General features: G+C 37.1%; 2 protein-coding genes across 5 annotated transcripts in view; one reads left to right on the top strand and one right to left on the bottom strand.

Annotated features, from left to right (window-relative positions):
• Nucleotides 1-6,100, top strand: part of LOC101741683 (kinase D-interacting substrate of 220 kDa B) — a 59,168-nt gene extending 53,068 nt beyond the window's left edge. For all 4 annotated transcript variants that reach the window (XM_012693989.4, XM_021350797.3, XM_012693988.4 and 1 more), the window contains exons 22-26: nt 5-169; nt 1,572-1,674; nt 1,760-1,857; nt 3,172-3,268; nt 5,015-6,100. In XM_012693989.4, the coding sequence (XP_012549443.1) occupies nt 5-169; nt 1,572-1,674; nt 1,760-1,857; nt 3,172-3,268; nt 5,015-5,826 (1,275 nt within the window). In that variant the 3' untranslated portion in view covers nt 5,827-6,100. The remainder of the gene's footprint in view (nt 1-4; nt 170-1,571; nt 1,675-1,759; nt 1,858-3,171; nt 3,269-5,014) is intronic.
• Nucleotides 6,101-7,607: 1,507 nt separating this feature from the next.
• On the bottom strand, nt 7,608-16,298 carry LOC101741542 (late secretory pathway protein AVL9 homolog). The gene is made up of 7 exons (XM_004930473.5): nt 16,020-16,298; nt 15,556-15,753; nt 14,086-14,302; nt 13,509-13,698; nt 12,370-13,085; nt 11,476-11,659; nt 7,608-10,040 (listed from the first exon to the last, which is right to left on the bottom strand). The coding sequence occupies exons 1-7, from the start codon at nt 16,086-16,088 to the stop codon at nt 9,815-9,817; spliced, it is 1,800 nt and encodes a 599-aa protein (XP_004930530.2). The 5' UTR covers nt 16,089-16,298; the 3' UTR covers nt 7,608-9,814.
• Between the last annotated feature and the right edge of the window lie 1,281 nt (nt 16,299-17,579).

The raw sequence follows: 17,579 nt of genomic DNA, 5'->3' as shown, positions 1-17,579 counted from the left end.
ACAGAATGACATCTCGAACCTGCGCCTGTCGACCCTGAGCGTGGAGTGCGTGTGCTGCGTGGTGCGCGAGGGGCTGGGCGAGGGCGGGCTGCTGGCGGCGGCGGCACTGCTGGAGAACCGCGTCTGCGGACTGGCGCTCTCTGTCTGCAAACTTGAAGACCTGCAGCCGGTAAATATACCCACAAATCATATTTCGAAACACGATTAAAAAAAAAACAAATACACCAAAACCGTGTTAATATTTATATATTAATAGCAAAAACTTTGTACGCCTTTTTACGAAAATTGCGCGAACGGAGGATTATAAAACTTCCCACACTTAGAATATAGAGAAGAAGTGCAGAATGTTAAAATTGTTTTCAAATATGCATTAATAATACATTAAATCAATAAAAAAACATTACGCACACTGCCATATATTTGACACACAGACACACGCACACACACTCTTTGTTTATTGTCAAACATTTCTTATTGTTATAGTCTGTGGTCAAATTGAGAATAGATCAATATTGTTTGTCTTTAATATTATTTGTCTATACTGTAGTCTTGGCGAAATCTGTGAGTATAGAAGTTTAATAGTCTTTAACAATAGAGCCATAATAATGTACAAACTTAAAATTTCAGTTAATTATAGTCGAATTTCGACTACTGTGGGACCACTAGTATTTATAAACGTGGGTGTGGTAAATATTTATATGCTGTCTACATAACAATATATTGGAGACTCGCAACAGTTTGCTTAATGCGAGTTTTTTAACGTTCTCGATAGCGTAAAAGTTAACTCAAATTTGTATGCAGTTGGAACAGCGCCCCTAGCGGCAAACGTAAGCAACCGTTCCAACTCCATACATATTTCGAGCTATCGAGAACGTTAAAAAACTCGCACTAAGCACACTGAAGTTTAACCGACTCGATCCAAGGCTCTTATGAACAAAAGAACACTTTGTAAACAAAGTCAGCTAGTACTATCTGTGCTTTTGCAATGTTATCCGCGAGCACGTCCTTTATAAAACCTTGAGGAATGATGTTCGCTTAAGAATGGCTTGCGTGTTTTCTGGCTTCCAAGACCGACGGTAGCAACAGTCCGCCAGATGGCGTTGTTCTCTCTTCGTTATCTATACCTTACTCTCAATATCGTTTCAGAACTTTTTTGGCGGGAACGCGAGGAGTGAAGTTGTATGATTTGTTTTATTTGTCTATTTAGTGTTTCTTTAGGTTTAAATGTGTAATAACGGTGGCTTATTAACTGTTTAATATCTATGAAAGTGATCAAATGTGGGAAAATGAAACAAAGCCGCTGGACGTAACTTCTCGTGCTCCTCTAAAAAGTCCACTGAAAAAATCTCAGTAAATGACCACCATTTTACTGAGATTATAATTCATCCCATATCATCTCATCTCATTTCATTTTATTTCATCTCAGTTGATTAATGTCTCATATTAATCATCTTCATTTCATTTCACTACTATCATTTTGCAAAAAAATTAAAATAAAATTAAAATAAGACATGACTTAAAGGTCTTAGTTACCAGGTTATAAAATCCCTTAAAAAAAAATATCGTTTCAGGTATTGAAACTACCGTTCGGCGACTGGGAGCTATTCAAATTGCTGATTACGAATTTGCGTGAACTGGAAGCTAATATGCCCACAAACATGCCAGCCGTAACCGGTATGTACTGAATAGATATAAATACGGCATATTATTTTAAATTTATGTTTACGAAATGTGATATGAATTTACGATATGTTTGCAGTAAACTCGGAGAAAACATCGGAGATCGAGCCGGATTCTAGCAAACCTCGAATGGCGGTGGAACACCAGCGAAGCCGACCCTCTAATGTTGAGAAACAGGTATCATATAAATACTTCATTACATATATATATATAATAATATTATATATATATATATATATAATAATATTATATTACCGAAGTTTAACACTATCTCATACTATTATTATTAATATTATTGTTATACGTAATACGTAATAATGTCAGAAATTATTACAATGATAATCAAGACCATCCCTTATAGTGAGGATTTCCGAAATTTAACTTTTAAAAAAGTTGTCATCTTGAATTACTTGCAAATGCTGACTGCACTTTTTCTTTTATTCACACCACTTAAATAATGAATATATAACTTTTACTTTTAATAGTAAAAATATTTTGATTCGGTAAAACAAAAAAATAGAATACAAATTAAGTTGCCATGGAATATTATTATTATGAAGAATATCAATGAGCCTTATTAAATGCAAATTTTTAATTTAAATGTGAGATACATTCGACTCAAAAATTTATAAGAAGCTATATTTTGCAGCCATACGCGGAATATCAGGTGAATATATTAAACATAGTTACAAAAACCGGGTGTTAAAAATATTTTACACAGAACATTTATTTGTCACAGAACTATTTCTCGAAGAAAACACAGTTCACAGTAGAGAGAAAAAATATCGATTTTTTTTTTTTATAATTAGATTGCGTATTTTTTTTTGACTAGCATTTTTTTTGCGTTGCAATCGTGTGTTTCTGATGCCTGGGATAGTCGTTACTTTTAAACACTAGACTGACGGTGATTATAACACTATGACAGTCATTAGGGCCTGGTTAATTGTAAAACCTAGTGAGCTGTATGTTATGTCGACTCCCCATCTAGGGTAATAAAAAAGTAAATAATTGTAAATAGACATCTTTTAACATAAACCGACGTCAAATAGAAAAAAAGAGATTCCAAAACAAATTAATATACACTAAAAAAACAATAATCATCGAAATCGGTTGGCGTGATATTGAGTTATTCATCTATTTGTCGCGCACGTACTTAATACAAATTTAAGACTTATATGGTTTTCTTATGGATACCATCATCAAAACTGGACTAAATTGTAATGGGACCACACGGGAAGCGTCAGCTTTCTAATAAAAAAAGAATCATCAATCATCGATTCATCCAGTCAAAAGTTATGAGTTATGAGTAACAAACATAAAAAAACAAAAATAACATACACTCGAATTGAGAACCTTCTCCTTTTTTTTAAATCGGTAAAAAAATAGAGACCCATGTGCTGTGTCGCGACCTATGAGCTCGACAGTACATCTACATCCAACGACGTAAACGCAATCACCACGAACGTATACATTGATATATATATGTACCAGGTGACGCTGGAGGAGCAGATGATCTGCGGCGCCCTGCAGACGCTGAGCGAGGAGGCGGTGGAGGAGGTGGCGCAGTCCGAGAGCGGCGCCGACCCAGGTGAGCCCTCCCCCCCTCTCCGCACCCGCCGCGCCGCCCGCGACCCCGCCGCCGCCCCGCACGACCACCACGTCATCGACATCACCGACGACGTCTACCTGTAGCGCACTCCGCGGCCGCGCCGGCACTCACTTACTGCTTCTCAAACACGAGATATACTAATCGTGAAGAGTTCATGCAAAATCGAACACCCTGTGAACAGCTGAATGCGTTATCATACGAAGGGCTGTCGCATGAGAAATTGATTCATGGTCGTATCAGAGATTCTTGTGTAAATCAAACTTTAACTGAAAATAAAATTATCGGAATCTTCGTTTTGCGAAGACGCCGCGCCAGAGAACACGTGGCGGCATACTCATCATAAACACATTTCAGTTGCGTAATGTGCAAAGAAACATTTTGGAGACATATCATTAAAATAAAGCTTCACTCTATTGCTGTTGTTTGTAGAACTTTTTATTACGAGAGTAAGCTTAATCGAAACTATCATATCAGTCGTGTCTGATGGCAAATCGCAAGATTGGTGCTCACCTATGTAAAATTATCAGTCGAATTTGATACTTTTTTGAAAGCGCGTAGATTACAATCTTGTAATCACGAAATTCCGCCTGATACAATTACGACTTATATTGTCCGTATTTTATACGATCAGTATTCTGTTCGGAAAACTTTGTTATAATTTAATAATGTAAGATTATAAAATTGTTAAGTACTTAATGAAGCGTACGAAAGTTGAGTCTTCCTTTTATTAAACTAGAATTGTTTAAAGAAATTATATGTTTACCCGTTGTAAGACCCTTATGTCGAAAACTATTATTAGGTAATTGAAAAGTTTAGTAACATTCCAATATATTTTCTTTGGCTGTGTACTATACTGTTAATTGTAATGACAATAAGTATGCTAGTTCCCAAAATAATTAAAATGTATGTTCCTTATTTTAACATAGAATTAGTTGGTCCGTGTGCCATCAAAGAAAAATGAAGTTGGCAGTGATAATTCGTAAAAGACTTAATTGTACTTACATCTCATATAAATTAGATTAGGAGAAAGATTTTAGTCTTAGTTTAAGTTTATATTGACGGTTAACCCAATATCAGTATGTAGTAGATTATAACTATAAAAATCAGTAAAATTACAACCAAGTACCGTTTAAGAAATGACCACAAACGCTTCAATTATTAATGATTAATTTCTCAAAACTGTCATGTTCTAGTAGCATCCGATCTACTTTGAATTAAAATATACAAATCCATATTGTGAAAATGAACAGACCTGTTTTTCAATTATAATTCATCATCACTAGTTGCTAAAATTTCAAATATTCATAAGATAACAAACGATCTCATTGATCAAGTATCGCTAAACGTGTCCTAATTTATTTTATTAATAAATTATTGAAATTTCACAAAGATGTTTTATTTATTTACATTCAAAGTCATTCACGCTTCACATTGACAGAAAGATTATTCATCGCTATGACAGTCGGTGGCACCATGCGCTTTTCTTTTTTTTATTGCCCATGTAGGCAGACGAGCATACGGCTCACCTAATGGTGAGTGGTTACCTTCGCCTATGGACTTCAGCAATGCCAGGGGCAGAGCCAAGCCGCTGCCTACCGTTAAGCATTGACTGCATCATTGTCATTCTTAGTGCGATTGTAGTGCGGGACGCGGAGACATCCTCTCGTCAACTCGTCCGCTAATGAACTGGTTCTCCGGCTCGGTACATCGGCGCGTTTGTTGCAGACGACGATCCGACGCGGACTCACGACCGGCGCGACCCCTCCATACTGAAGGGCGGCAGCGTGCGGCGCCGCGACCCGCCCGCCGTCACCTTCAACTTCGAGAACGAAGAGGAGTCGGACGACGACGGACAGATCACGTTCAGCGCACGCCCGCGGCCCTCCGCCCTCTACCGGCCGCGTCCCGCCCCGCGCCCCTCCTCGCCTCGCTCCCGCCCCTCGTCCCTGCTCGTCGCGAACGAAGACAGCGTGGATAGCGCCCGTCTCGCCGCGCGATCTCGCTCCGTCGAGGACTCTTCTCGGGCACCTTCACTCGATCAACCACTGGATCTGAAACTTCGTAGCTTGCGCAAAACCGCCGAGATCCTGCGAAAGGTCAGTTCTGCCGAGAGACTCACGAGACTTCGCGATAAAATAATATCGAGAAACGGATCCCGAGACCGCAGTCCGCCGCGCGAATACGCGACCAGCGACGACGAGTCTGCACCGCTCGTGTCATCGGACGACGCTCGAGCCGTGCCCTCGGGCGGCGCCCAGCTGTCTCCGCGCTCCGACCTCACAGAGCTCGAGTCTCCGCGCTCCAGGGACGCGGCCTTTGATCTGCTGCCGGAGCAGAAGACCAGCGAGAACCGTGCGACGCGCCCCGCCCTTGAACGCTCCGGCAGTTGGGCGTCCGTCTCCAACATGGTGGAGCCGTACAACATGCGGCTACTGTCGCACGGCACAGCGGACGGTTGCCGGTCGCTTTGGCGGCAGGACGCCCTCGACTCGGACCCGCCTTGGCCGTGGGATGATGAACCGGATTCCGTGGTTTGATGGCATTGCGGAGTTGCGGTTATCCAGTTTTAGCCTGTGGCTACGTTTGAGCGACATATACTTCTGCGGCTTCAAAGGCCGACATCGTCACAATATATTACGAATGTATTTCGTACTTTATTTTATTCAGCTTTGAAATATTATCAAGCATGTACTTAGTGTTAGTACTTACAAAATAAAAAAGCGTCATGCTGACGTGAATTTATAATGCATTTCATGTTAACCAACGATTGTGATATTATGAAAACGTTAAATAAAACTTTTTGGTTGGAAACGTAGTTTATCGAATTTAATCCAATTTCTCCTTTATTTATTTTTTACTGTTTTACTATTCTTGTTTCTATAAAACAATGGTAGGTAATGGTTTTATTAAATCGACTAAATATACTTAGTACTCATAACGGCAGAGCCAAGATAAAACCCATCAGATTTGAGATAGTTAACGACTCCTCAGAGCATTCTAACTACTGATTCCGTTCATTTCTTACACCTTGTTTGAAGGTTTGAAGGTTCACAGTCGTCGGGCCACATTGTTGACTATTGCCTTGTGCTTTTTGAAAGTAGGTCTACATGGCATTATTGATACTCAGAAATAAAATACTTGTAATGCATAATAATATGAAACTACACTAAATTAAAGTAACAATGGGATTAATTCATAATTGATCAAAGTATTCGTTCTAGAATAGTGCAGTTTATCCTCAAATCTACTATTTATTTATTTAAGGATTACCGACAGGGCTTACAGTAAGACATAAAATAACATTGACATGTATAGAGCAATTGATAACTGCAACTCTAATTATAGGCAATCACAGCATGCATTACATTAACATATCAATAGAGATTTAACAATACTATAAATAATAATAATAATAAATTAAAAACAGAAAGACAACAAGGACAGTAATACCCGAGTACTCAGACCAAGGCCGAGGCTGAGGTTCAACAGCAACTTTTTATAATTTTGTTCTTAAATATTGGAAGGGAATCGCCAAATATGTCAAGGTTTTCAACTTTTCTAACTAGATTATTATAAAGGTTAGTTAGACGAGGAGTAGGTGAGTGCTTGCTTAGATTAGTTCTGCTATTGAAACGACTTGTCATTCTTGTTTAAGTTGAACTAACTGTATACATAATATGTTTGTCAGAAACAAGGTAAGTTTTTTTTTTATTGCTTAGATGGGTGGACGAGTTCTCAGCCCACCTGGTGTTAACTGATTACTGGAGCCCATAGACATCTACAACATAAATGCGCACCCACCTTGAGATTAAGTTTTAAAATCTCAGTATAGTTACAGCGACTGTCCCACCCTTCAAACCGAAACGCATTACTGCTTCACGTGGTGGTAGCCACTCGTGCACAATGGGTCCTACCACCAGTATCAAAGTAATTTTATGAGATGATCTATGACTACATGATGCCACGATCTTTTGATAGAGCTTCACTATTGAAACCATCTTCTGACTACATTAATTACATCAACTGTTTCAACAATTACATCAATTTAGTGATGGCATGTTTACCTCCGAAATGCTCTTCGGCATACAGTGGAAGAGATTAAAAAACATTCTGGCAGCTTCGGGGCATAACGCAACACACCCGAGTACTCATTTAGGCAATCTGAAAGCTTACTTAAGCTTTACTGCTTCATGACATAATGCAGTAAGGAGAGTTTCTTTTGAATAATGCAAAGTGCAAAATAACGGAAGGCGACTCAAATTTGGGAATACGAAAAAGAAAGAAAATAAAATCTAAATTTTAAATTAAACAACAGTAATATTTTCTACTATTTTTATTGTATATCCACAACTACATCCAAACTTTGCAGTGTATGCATGAAAATTGGCAAGTACCAACGCAAGGTACATTAAGTATTTACTCTCTCATCTATAACAAATACGTATAAATAGAGTACAAACATTAGAGAGCACGGTTCCACTTTTTTTTTTTTGTATGTAATCCTAAGGAATAAATTTTAATACTCAGTCTGAACAGACAAACGCACTTGGTGACACGTCATATCGGCCAAGACGTGCAATACGATACTTTTAGCTTCAGCGATTTTGCAATCTGCACCGATGCTTCATAGCCGTACGACCATGGATAGCTAGGCAATTTGGCGACTTTCTGCATTCGATTTTTGTATCAAAACTCTTAAGATATTTTTTATATCGAACTGAGACGGAGGGGAAGATAAAGGAAGAACAGGAGGAGTGACAGCACGCTCTTGCATACTGTTCATTTGTATTCAAATTGTTTGTGGATGTTGTTGCATCGAAATTCCGAAAAATTATTGAATAACCGATACGAAAACTATAATTTGTGCCGGATTTTAAAGTCCGGTTTTAAAGATTTTTAAGATGATTACTTTTTAATAGCACATTCATATTTCAATAAATTAGCAGTTTTGTGTTATGAAGAATTATCCAATTTAATATTTTCATTACATTATTTTAAGACGCATTAATCAATTCTAAACAACAGCATCAAATTAAGTCGTCAAATCAAGTAGAAATTAATATTTCAAAGATGGGTTTTGTTAACAACAGTGTATGCATTAGAGCATTTTGACATCTCTCCCGATGTCACGAAAAATAAAATGCATTTTTCCGTTTTTTAAAAACTACTCTTGGCTTCAGAATTCAAGTGTTTATCGACAAATCTCCTTTGAGTATATCCAGTTATTGTTCCTATTATTCAATTATTTTATGTAAAGTCGTATTGTTTAAAATTTGTACCTTCCCTCTTAAGAAAAAAAAACTATTACTTCAGTTCTTGAGCACGAGAAATATTGCACCCGTTCCCGAAGCCCCAACGGAATAAAGTACTACTACTACTCTAATCTTACTAGAAAACAATATCAGGTTACTAATACAAGTTTGGTTTTGACATTATGTACTGCGGACATGCAACTTGACTCAAACATAACTGGGGGGTCGATGAACGCGGTTCCAAGTACTGCGTGCTTAGTGCGAGTTTTTTAACGTTCTCGATAGCGTAAAAGTTAACTCAAATTTGTTTGGAGTTGGAAGGTTTTCCTACGTTTGCCGCTAGGGGCGCTGGTCCGGCTCCATACACAATTGAGTTAACTTTTACGCTATCGAGAACGTTTAAAATCTCGCACTAAGCACACAGTATACAAAGTGTAGTTGCATGGCGCGACAGGGACAGGGTTTAAATCGCGTTCGAACCATAGCTCTTTCGATTGGTAAGAATTATGGTAAAATATTTTTAACACCAAACATGGTAGATGCAGTATGTATGAATTTTCACGAAAACATTAAACGGCCGCATTGTGAATATTTATTAGGTTATGTGGACAGTAATAAATCTATTTAACAGATTACATAAAATAAATAAAAATTAGCACATCCACTATTATTGTTTCGATTGCATAAAATAAATAAAATTAATAACACACAATTAATACAGCCTTATTGGAGATCGGGAGACTAAATTACGAAACACATTTAATAAAGGTTACACAAAAATCAGATTTAACCACATTCCGATCTCACACGCATAACATTTATAACTTATAATATAATAATATTTTTTTGTGCAATAACAAGTGCATAATTAAGTATCACGATTACACATTAATTAATCTCACGAAAACGACTACACTCCAGCGAAATTAAATTATTTGCAGAACGATTAACCGACAGCGTAACTACGCGACAGTACCACACGAAGTAAAGAGCGATGATCGAACCACAAGCGTGTGTTTCACGAATATTTCAAGAGGGACGATAACGATCTTAAAATACGCTTGAAAGTTGAAGTTTACCTTTACCTGCAAGAGTATATTTATTATAACATTTTTGGCAACCTTCAGATCGATTACTTTTTGGTTGATATTATGTATTGCTGCTGTTTCATTTTTTGTGCAGACGATGATTCGTATCAGATTTTTATATTATTTTGATGAGGTGGCCCCTCCGTGACGCCGTACGACTCGGTCGCGATCTTCGAACGAATGAATCAAACCACAGTGATGTCAGTAGCGTCTGTGGGGTCGTCGGGCGGGTCGGGAGTGAGCGAGGTCGGCGGTGAGGGGGGCGGGGGCGGTGGCGGCGGGGGGGCAGTTAGCGCACTCCACCAGCCCGAGAGGGCGCCGCGCGCCTGCGAGAGCGCGCCGCCCACCGCGCGGGACGTGCTCGCCACCGCGGCCGTCACCTTCCTGCCGCCTTCCGTCGTCGACATCGTACTGAAACATACGTAATCATTTTCAAAACACTTTTAATATCTTCACCTGTATCTATTTATCTGTGTAGCGGTATCTTGCAACGTAATCTTCGCCAACCACAGTGCGTCCGTAAAAATACGTATATATACATACATACATTCTGCCTGCCTACGGCTAGTAACCTCAAGGGGTTATGTTAGCTTTGGAGAATGTGTAAGTTAGCTCACGAGATCAGCCTGGGAGACTTTATTAATATCTGCTCTAGCAAGAGTAGTGCTTCGTTGAATACCATACCCGATCCTGTAGACCGAATGGTAAACAGTCGACGTCGCCCAAAGCACGTCATCAAGGCTCGATGAGCGAATTAACCCATAGACACAGCCCACTAAGTTTCTTGCCGGATCTTCTCAGTGGGTCGCGTTTCCGATCCGGTGGTAGATTCTGCGAAGCACTGTTCTTGCTAGGGTCAGTGTTAGCAACACTCCGGTTTGAGCCCCGTGAGCTCACCTACACACGTTAGGGCGAAGCTGAAATAGCCTCTCAAGGCTATCAGCATAGGTAGGGAAAAAAAAAGTTGAATCTACTACCAGATCGTAATCACGACCCACTGAGAAGAACCGGCAAGAAACTCAGTGGGCTCGTTTTGCGTATTCTTTAGTCTTATTTAAAACTATTAATTTACAATTAACAAAAACGGTTTTGTTACAGATTTACAATCAACGATAGTTATTTACTGTGTGCTTCGTACGAGTTTTTTAACGTTCTCGATAGCGTGGAGTTCGTAAGTTTGCCGCTAGGGGCGCTGTAAATTAACTATTACGCTATCGAGAAAGTTAAAAAACTCGCACTAGGCACACTGATTAATTCAGATTCTATTTCTCCGTGACATCTTAAATATAAGCGAAATACAGCCTTGTATTGAAAAAAAGTTACTACTACGTTGTACGATATCGGTACGTCGGTCTCTTAGACGCGTCGTGAGCTCGTGTGATCGGCTCCGATGTGCCAATGCCTGCCACGAGTCAATTACGTTCTTATTTAAAAAGTAGGTTATCGAATGCAGTTCTGACATCCACTTCACGTGTAGTCAGTCGGTAGGGGGTATTTGTTTTGTGGCATCTATGGACACCAGAAGCTGGTTAATACATAGTTAGTTCCCAGTGAGTTTGTCCGATTACGACAATATTAAAAATTTTTTTACATCTAGCCAAATAAAATTCTTGATAATTATTGTCGAATATTTACTTTTTTTTTTGTTTACTCATACACAAGATAGTGATGTATATGGCCGATCAACATAAACAATATTGAAGTCTGTTCAGAAATAACATAATTATTAATTGTGAGCGTTTAAATGTATTGCTTGTATCTCAGAACTTTATAAATCATTTCATTAACACGTGTATTAATTACACACGACACTAAGTAAATCCAATTAAAATAAAATAATACTCACTGTGCCAACTTCAACTTCATATCAGCTACAGAGAGTTGGCCAGAAAATGGATGCATAGGAATAAGGTTCATGAAAGCTTCGACATCACCATTATTAGTATTCTTCAACCACTTTTCGTAGCCCGGTGTAGACTTAAAAGCAGCCATATATTGAGCATTGAACATGTCTATCTCTCTACTACCTTCTGTAATTGTTAACAATTTTTTAATTAAAAACAATTCCATAGACGCTCCAACTGGGGTATAACATCCACTCCCATCTGATAAATGAAACCCGCAAAATTATAATTTGCGCAATTACTGGTGGTAGGACCTCTTGTGAGTCCGCACAGGTGGATACCACTACCCTGTCTATTTCTGTCATGAAGCAGTAATGCGTTTCAGTTTGAAGGGTGGGGCAGCCGTTGTAACTAAACTTGAGACCTTAGAACTTATATCTCAAGGTGGGTGGCGCATTTACGTTGTGGATGTCCATGGGCTCCAGTAACCACTTGACACCAGGTGGGCTGTGAGCTCGTCCACCCATCTAAGAAAAAGAAAAATAAAGATTACTTAGGCCCTGCACAGTCCTGCAAAATGCTTATTATTTGTATTTAATTTTATTTTGTGCTTAACAAATATTAACGGACATGTAATTTGTGTGAAGTAGGTGCATCAAACAGTGCTGATTTTTAATCCCCCCTTTCCCCTTTGGTGTAGTGCAGGATTTAAAGCTACATACGTCTGCAGACTTGTAACGTGTTATAAGAATAATAATATTATATTCTAATTATTGGTTGTAGGACGCATTGTGAGCCTTTATAGCCCCGAAACAAGGTACCATTTAGCTTGTTTGAATTAAAGAGTAGGCTGTAGGTCTCGGTTTTTATTTAATTTATAAAAAGAAGTCAATTACCTGGCAAAATAGATGTCCTTAACATATATATCAAGTAACTTGCAAATTGATCTCTAATCCATGCATCGCCCTGAGTTGCGCCATGACGAACAACGTGATCAGCAAATCTGAGATCCTCAGTTCCAAGAGCCAACTGCCTTCTGAGCAACATATCTGCCGTTTCTATTCTCATTTCATTTAACTCTACAAGTACATCAAAAAGCTGCCTCTTCTGCTTAAATAATACATTAGATGCACCGACAACGAAACCATGAACAGCAGGATCTGATAAAATGTCTAAGTACTGCAATGATAAGTACGGTAAACATAGATAGCCATCTTCAAACAGTGGAAATGGAAATCCACATTCTTCTTGATCAATTTGACCAGTTAAACTGTGTAATCCATCAACGCTCATGTCTCTAGCCATAGTGGGACTTTGCTGTGCATCTATCACAGGTTTTTGAACCTTGTATTTTTCACCAATACTATGGCACTTATCTCTGGTAGAAAATTCTTGTCTATCGGTCACATCTGTTAAGATAGCCTCATCAAAACTTTGTCTACTGACCCTGTCTTTTTCATCCAAAATATTTCCAGATTCTTTAGGTGTTAATTCCTCTACTTGACTTGAACCATTTAATAGTGATTCAGGAAAAATTTCACAGCTATCATCAATGGCATCTTCTATTTTATTATCTATTAAAATAGGTATTGGAGATAAAGGTCTTGATAATCTAAAATTATGATATTTAATTAGTAATTATATAAGTATGTCATTGTGTTTAATATGCATGAACCAATTCATTTAACACCCTGTTGTAGTAAAACAATTTAAATCTGAGAAATTTTCTCTTTCCACGAACACAATATACACAAACCCACTCATCAACATCACCATGCATCTACAAGCCCACACACACAATATACACAAACCCACTCATCAACAACACCATGCATCCACATACTCATACAGCTGCACACATTGCAGATACACTCAAAACGCAATTGAGTATTAGTGATAGATACTATGCAGTTACTGTGCACAATTTATATAACTTACGGTATATGTACATAAAGAAAAAGAAGAAAGTTGAAAACATGACTATTAAAAATGCATCAAGGAATCAAATTAAATTAATAAAACTTCTGATACTTACACTACATTTGCAGCTTTTGAAAGGCCACTCTCTATACATTTTGGAAGCAATGACACAAGTGTAAGTAATACAGTTGACAATGGGCCAGCTGGTGATCCATAAATTAGAACCTTACGTTTTATTAACAGAAGTTTAAATAACAACAATGCTTTGTGCCTCCAGTTTTCAACCAATCGCTGTACTGATAAACCTGTAAAACAAAAAAACAAAATAAAAAAAACAAAAAAATAACAGTTTTATACATTTTAGTACATAATTTGAAATTGTATTTGGTTTGCAGGTGTATTCTGAGCGCTATCACATCTTTGTTCAAGCGTGGCTTGTGGAGAGTACTTAACGGTAGACAGCGGCTTGGCTCTGCCCCTGGCATTGCTGAAGTCTATGGGCGACGGTAACCACCCACCATCTGGTATACTTGTCAATATGTGGCAATTGGCAATTGTGGGCAATAAATGAATTTCAATTTCAAATTTGAAAGAAATCGAACTGTCCCCACATCACTGTGGACTATAAATGAAATGATGGTGAAAACACAAACCCATTCAAAAGATATGATTGAGTTTATTAGAAAACTTACCTTCAAGAATTTGATCTGTTTGAATAGGACAACTATTTAAATGTTTGTATGCATCTTCAAGGAGTGTTGTCTGTGAAAAGTCACCTTGTAGAAACCATGCCCTCACTACCAGCTCCATCTTCACGGCAAGCCGACCGAATAATGGAGCTCGACATATTACACAAACACTCTTTTGTACTGAACTTCTAGTCATATCCTCTGTCTTTTGAGTCACTTGCTGTAAAAAAATCCATAATTAGTTAAATTAACCCAAGTTTTTTTTTTGTTGTTAAAAGTTTCCTTTTCTACTACATAGATTTAGTGGGATCACAATTCCCAAAAAAAAATACAAAGTAGAATTAGTACTCCAGCAGTATGCAGCAGCTTGCTGTGCACTTGGCATTACCAACATCAGCTATGAACAACTGTGTCCAATCACCATTAGGTCGGTATTATGCTCTTTTATATCTTTGAAGGCACTAAAAAACGATTTATATTATATTTATAAAAAAATAGTAATTCAGTAAATAAATTTGAAAAGAAATATATATATATGTAGAGTTGGTAAAGATAAAGACCACCAAAACACTTTCTGAGCCTCATCTGTTCTTAGCGATTAAAATTAACTTTTTTTTTTTTATTGCCTTTATAGGCAGACGGGCATACGGCCCACCTGATGGTGAGTGGTTACCGTCGCCCATGGACTTCAGCAATGCCAGGGGCAGAGCCAAGCCGCTGCCTACCAGAAACAAATAGCTAACTACATTGCTACTGGTATGAGATGTCACAGAAGTGATGATCAACATGATATTTATAAAAATATATGTTACTGTTATTATTCATTATTATAAATAAATTTGAACTTTTTTTATAAAATAAATAAACAATCTCATGGTCCACCTGGCATTAAGTGGTTACTGAAGCCCATAAACATCAACAGTGTGAAACAGTGAAAAATTAGTACCTGCTTGTGATTCAAAAACCTGCACAGTATCATCACTCTTTAGGCCATAATGACTTCGAAATTTAGTAATAAAAGAAATAGCAAAACTTTAAGGGGGATAAATGTTGTCAATAAAAACAGTCCATTTATGGGGTCCAACACTGAAACCTCAAAGCTGGAGCAGTTTTGTTTGATATTTGACTTTGGTATTTAAATATATAAGTAATCTAACAATCACACCATTAAATCTAAGTCAAACACTTTTGATTTTCTTCAAAAATTTGCAGCTAACAGAATAAAAAAATCCTTAGCCAGTTGTTATATGAATTACATTTATTATAAGTAATTAATTACTATAACATATTCTAAACAAATTAAGGGTAAAATTGTTCTTAAATTGCTTTATTGATAGTTTTTGAGTTGTTCTATAAGGTAGAGGAATTCATTGCTTTTATCCTATCCGAGTTTATATCTGCATAAAATGATTATTTCACACTATACTTTACAAAATATTTAAGCATTTGTTTGATGTATTTATATAAACTAACCTCAATAGGGATTTGTCTAAAACATGAAATTCCATATACAGTGTGAGCAGGTTCTGTGAGTCCGGGTAAATTAAAAAATATTGTGTCCGAATGGTAATTGTGAGAGCCATCAGGCAAAGCTAGAGCAGGCAAATGTCGCCAACTTGCTGGTAGCTCATTCGGATGACCAGGTATAACCTCAGGATAACAATGTTCCACCTGAACAAAAGAAAGACAAGTTTAGAATATAATATAATAAAGTTTCAAAATAATGAAACATAATCTTAAATGTTGTACCTGATTCATCTAAAAACAATACATATTTCAATGACGTGTCGTCACGGTGACTGCGATACGTATGATTTTAATTATTAAAGATAATTCTATTTCGGACAGTGTAATGACTATCTCATAAAACATGTTGTAATTGGATATGTCTTTTTTAATTTAAAGGGCTTAATGTATTGATTTGATGAACTGCTTACCTGACATCCCTTCTTGTGATGAAAGCCTACAACAATTATATTAAGCACAGGTTCGCCCACTGCAGACATTATTGAGACCTTGCTTGTTTCAAAAACCTATTAACTATACATTATTCTCAAATCATTCCACTATAATACACATGTTATGTTACATTTGAAAGCTTGGCAATGTAAATAATATTCCTTTCAGACCGAAATACACATAGATTAAACACTTAATATATTTGGAAATACACCCACTTTGCCCTTATCACAGATTATACAATAATTTATAAAATACAGATAGTCCTAATCAGTCGACAATGAAATAAAATTTTTTTTTAAATAAATGGCAACCTGTCCTTTTTAATTAAAATAAAACAGAGGTTTTTGTGGACCTTATGAATAGCCCTAAGTAGCCATATACAGCCGTTTTTTCTCCTATCCTCATACTTATATTCCCCTTTGAAGTCATCATGCCCTATGATATGAGGTTGAATTCTGAACTGTAGTGTTGTGACATATTTATTTTAATTATATTTTTTGTATTTAAAGTTTGTAATTTTTACATAAAGATAGAAATCAAAGTGCAAAACTATTTTGCAATCCGCATCATGCCTGTCCGCTTAGGACAAACGTCATTAAAAATATTTTGAATATTTGAAAGGCGCAAACAAATCTGACATCGGTCACAGAACTGCTTTGCGGAAAAAAAATTGTTACACGCTAACCTACACAAGCTTACAGAACGCCCTGTTTACCAATAATTAGGTACCCAAATTATCAATACTTGCGGCTAAAAAAACCTTCAATAAAAAAAACACCTTATGGTTTACATAAAGAAAATTTAGAAATGGTGTACGGTATTATTAAAATTTATGCTTGAATGATCGAATTGGTAATTCCTCCAAATCCTCAATTTCTGACAATTTCATTCCAATCTTGGGGACATATCAACATAACCACGTCCATAACTCGATGTTTAACTAAGCAACGCTATCATTACCTACGCAAGTTGTATTTAGCGTGAATTAAGAACTATTAAAAAATTATTATGTTCATTTTACATAGTTTAATAAAGTTTAGTTTTTGTGGGTTTACAGCAGGGAGTTAATAAATACACTAACTCTATGGTTTACAGTCTCTCTATCACAGACTATAATTTGGGTAGACGCTATTCACTGCCTATCCCGTAAGTGTAGACTACTGTAGACGCTGTCACTGGCTGATACTACACCTACAACCACTAGGAGCCTTCGTAAACGGACTTTTAACGAAATATTCCATAATGCTTAACATAACGTTCCATAATATAATTTATATTATGAACTAATTTATCGAAACATAATTTATTTCATTTGAAATAAATGCTTGCTTCTATGTTCGTCCTCCGTGCGTACCTCAATCCTTTAACCGTTATCCGATTGTGATGAAATTTGGTACATATAATGTAGGTCCTCTAGTGAAGGTTTCTGTATCAGGCCATCGGTAGGTAGGCTTTTTAATTTAACATAATTAAAACTACTTTTACTATTATATCTCTTTTATTATTTTCAGTTTGTAATAATATGCCCTGGTTTT

Source organism: Bombyx mori, chromosome 10 (assembly GCF_030269925.1).
Source record: "Bombyx mori chromosome 10, ASM3026992v2".
Taxonomy (NCBI): Eukaryota; Metazoa; Arthropoda; class Insecta; order Lepidoptera; family Bombycidae; genus Bombyx; species Bombyx mori.
This window is presented reverse-complemented; position numbering and strand designations above follow the sequence as displayed.

Excerpts from the sequence above, each read along its gene's own strand:
- LOC101741542 (XM_004930473.5), bottom strand. The coding sequence starts at position 16,088 with ATGTCTGCAGTGGGCGAACCTGTGCTTAATATAATTGTTGTAGGCTTT. Across the intron at positions 13,699-14,085 it reads AACAGATCAAATTCTTGAAG|GTTTATCAGTACAGCGATTG; the intron begins GTAAGTTTTCTA and ends TTTGTTTTACAG. Across the intron at positions 10,041-11,475 it reads ATGAAGTTGAAGTTGGCACA|TACGATGTCGACGACGGAAG; the intron begins GTGAGTATTATT and ends CGTATGTTTCAG.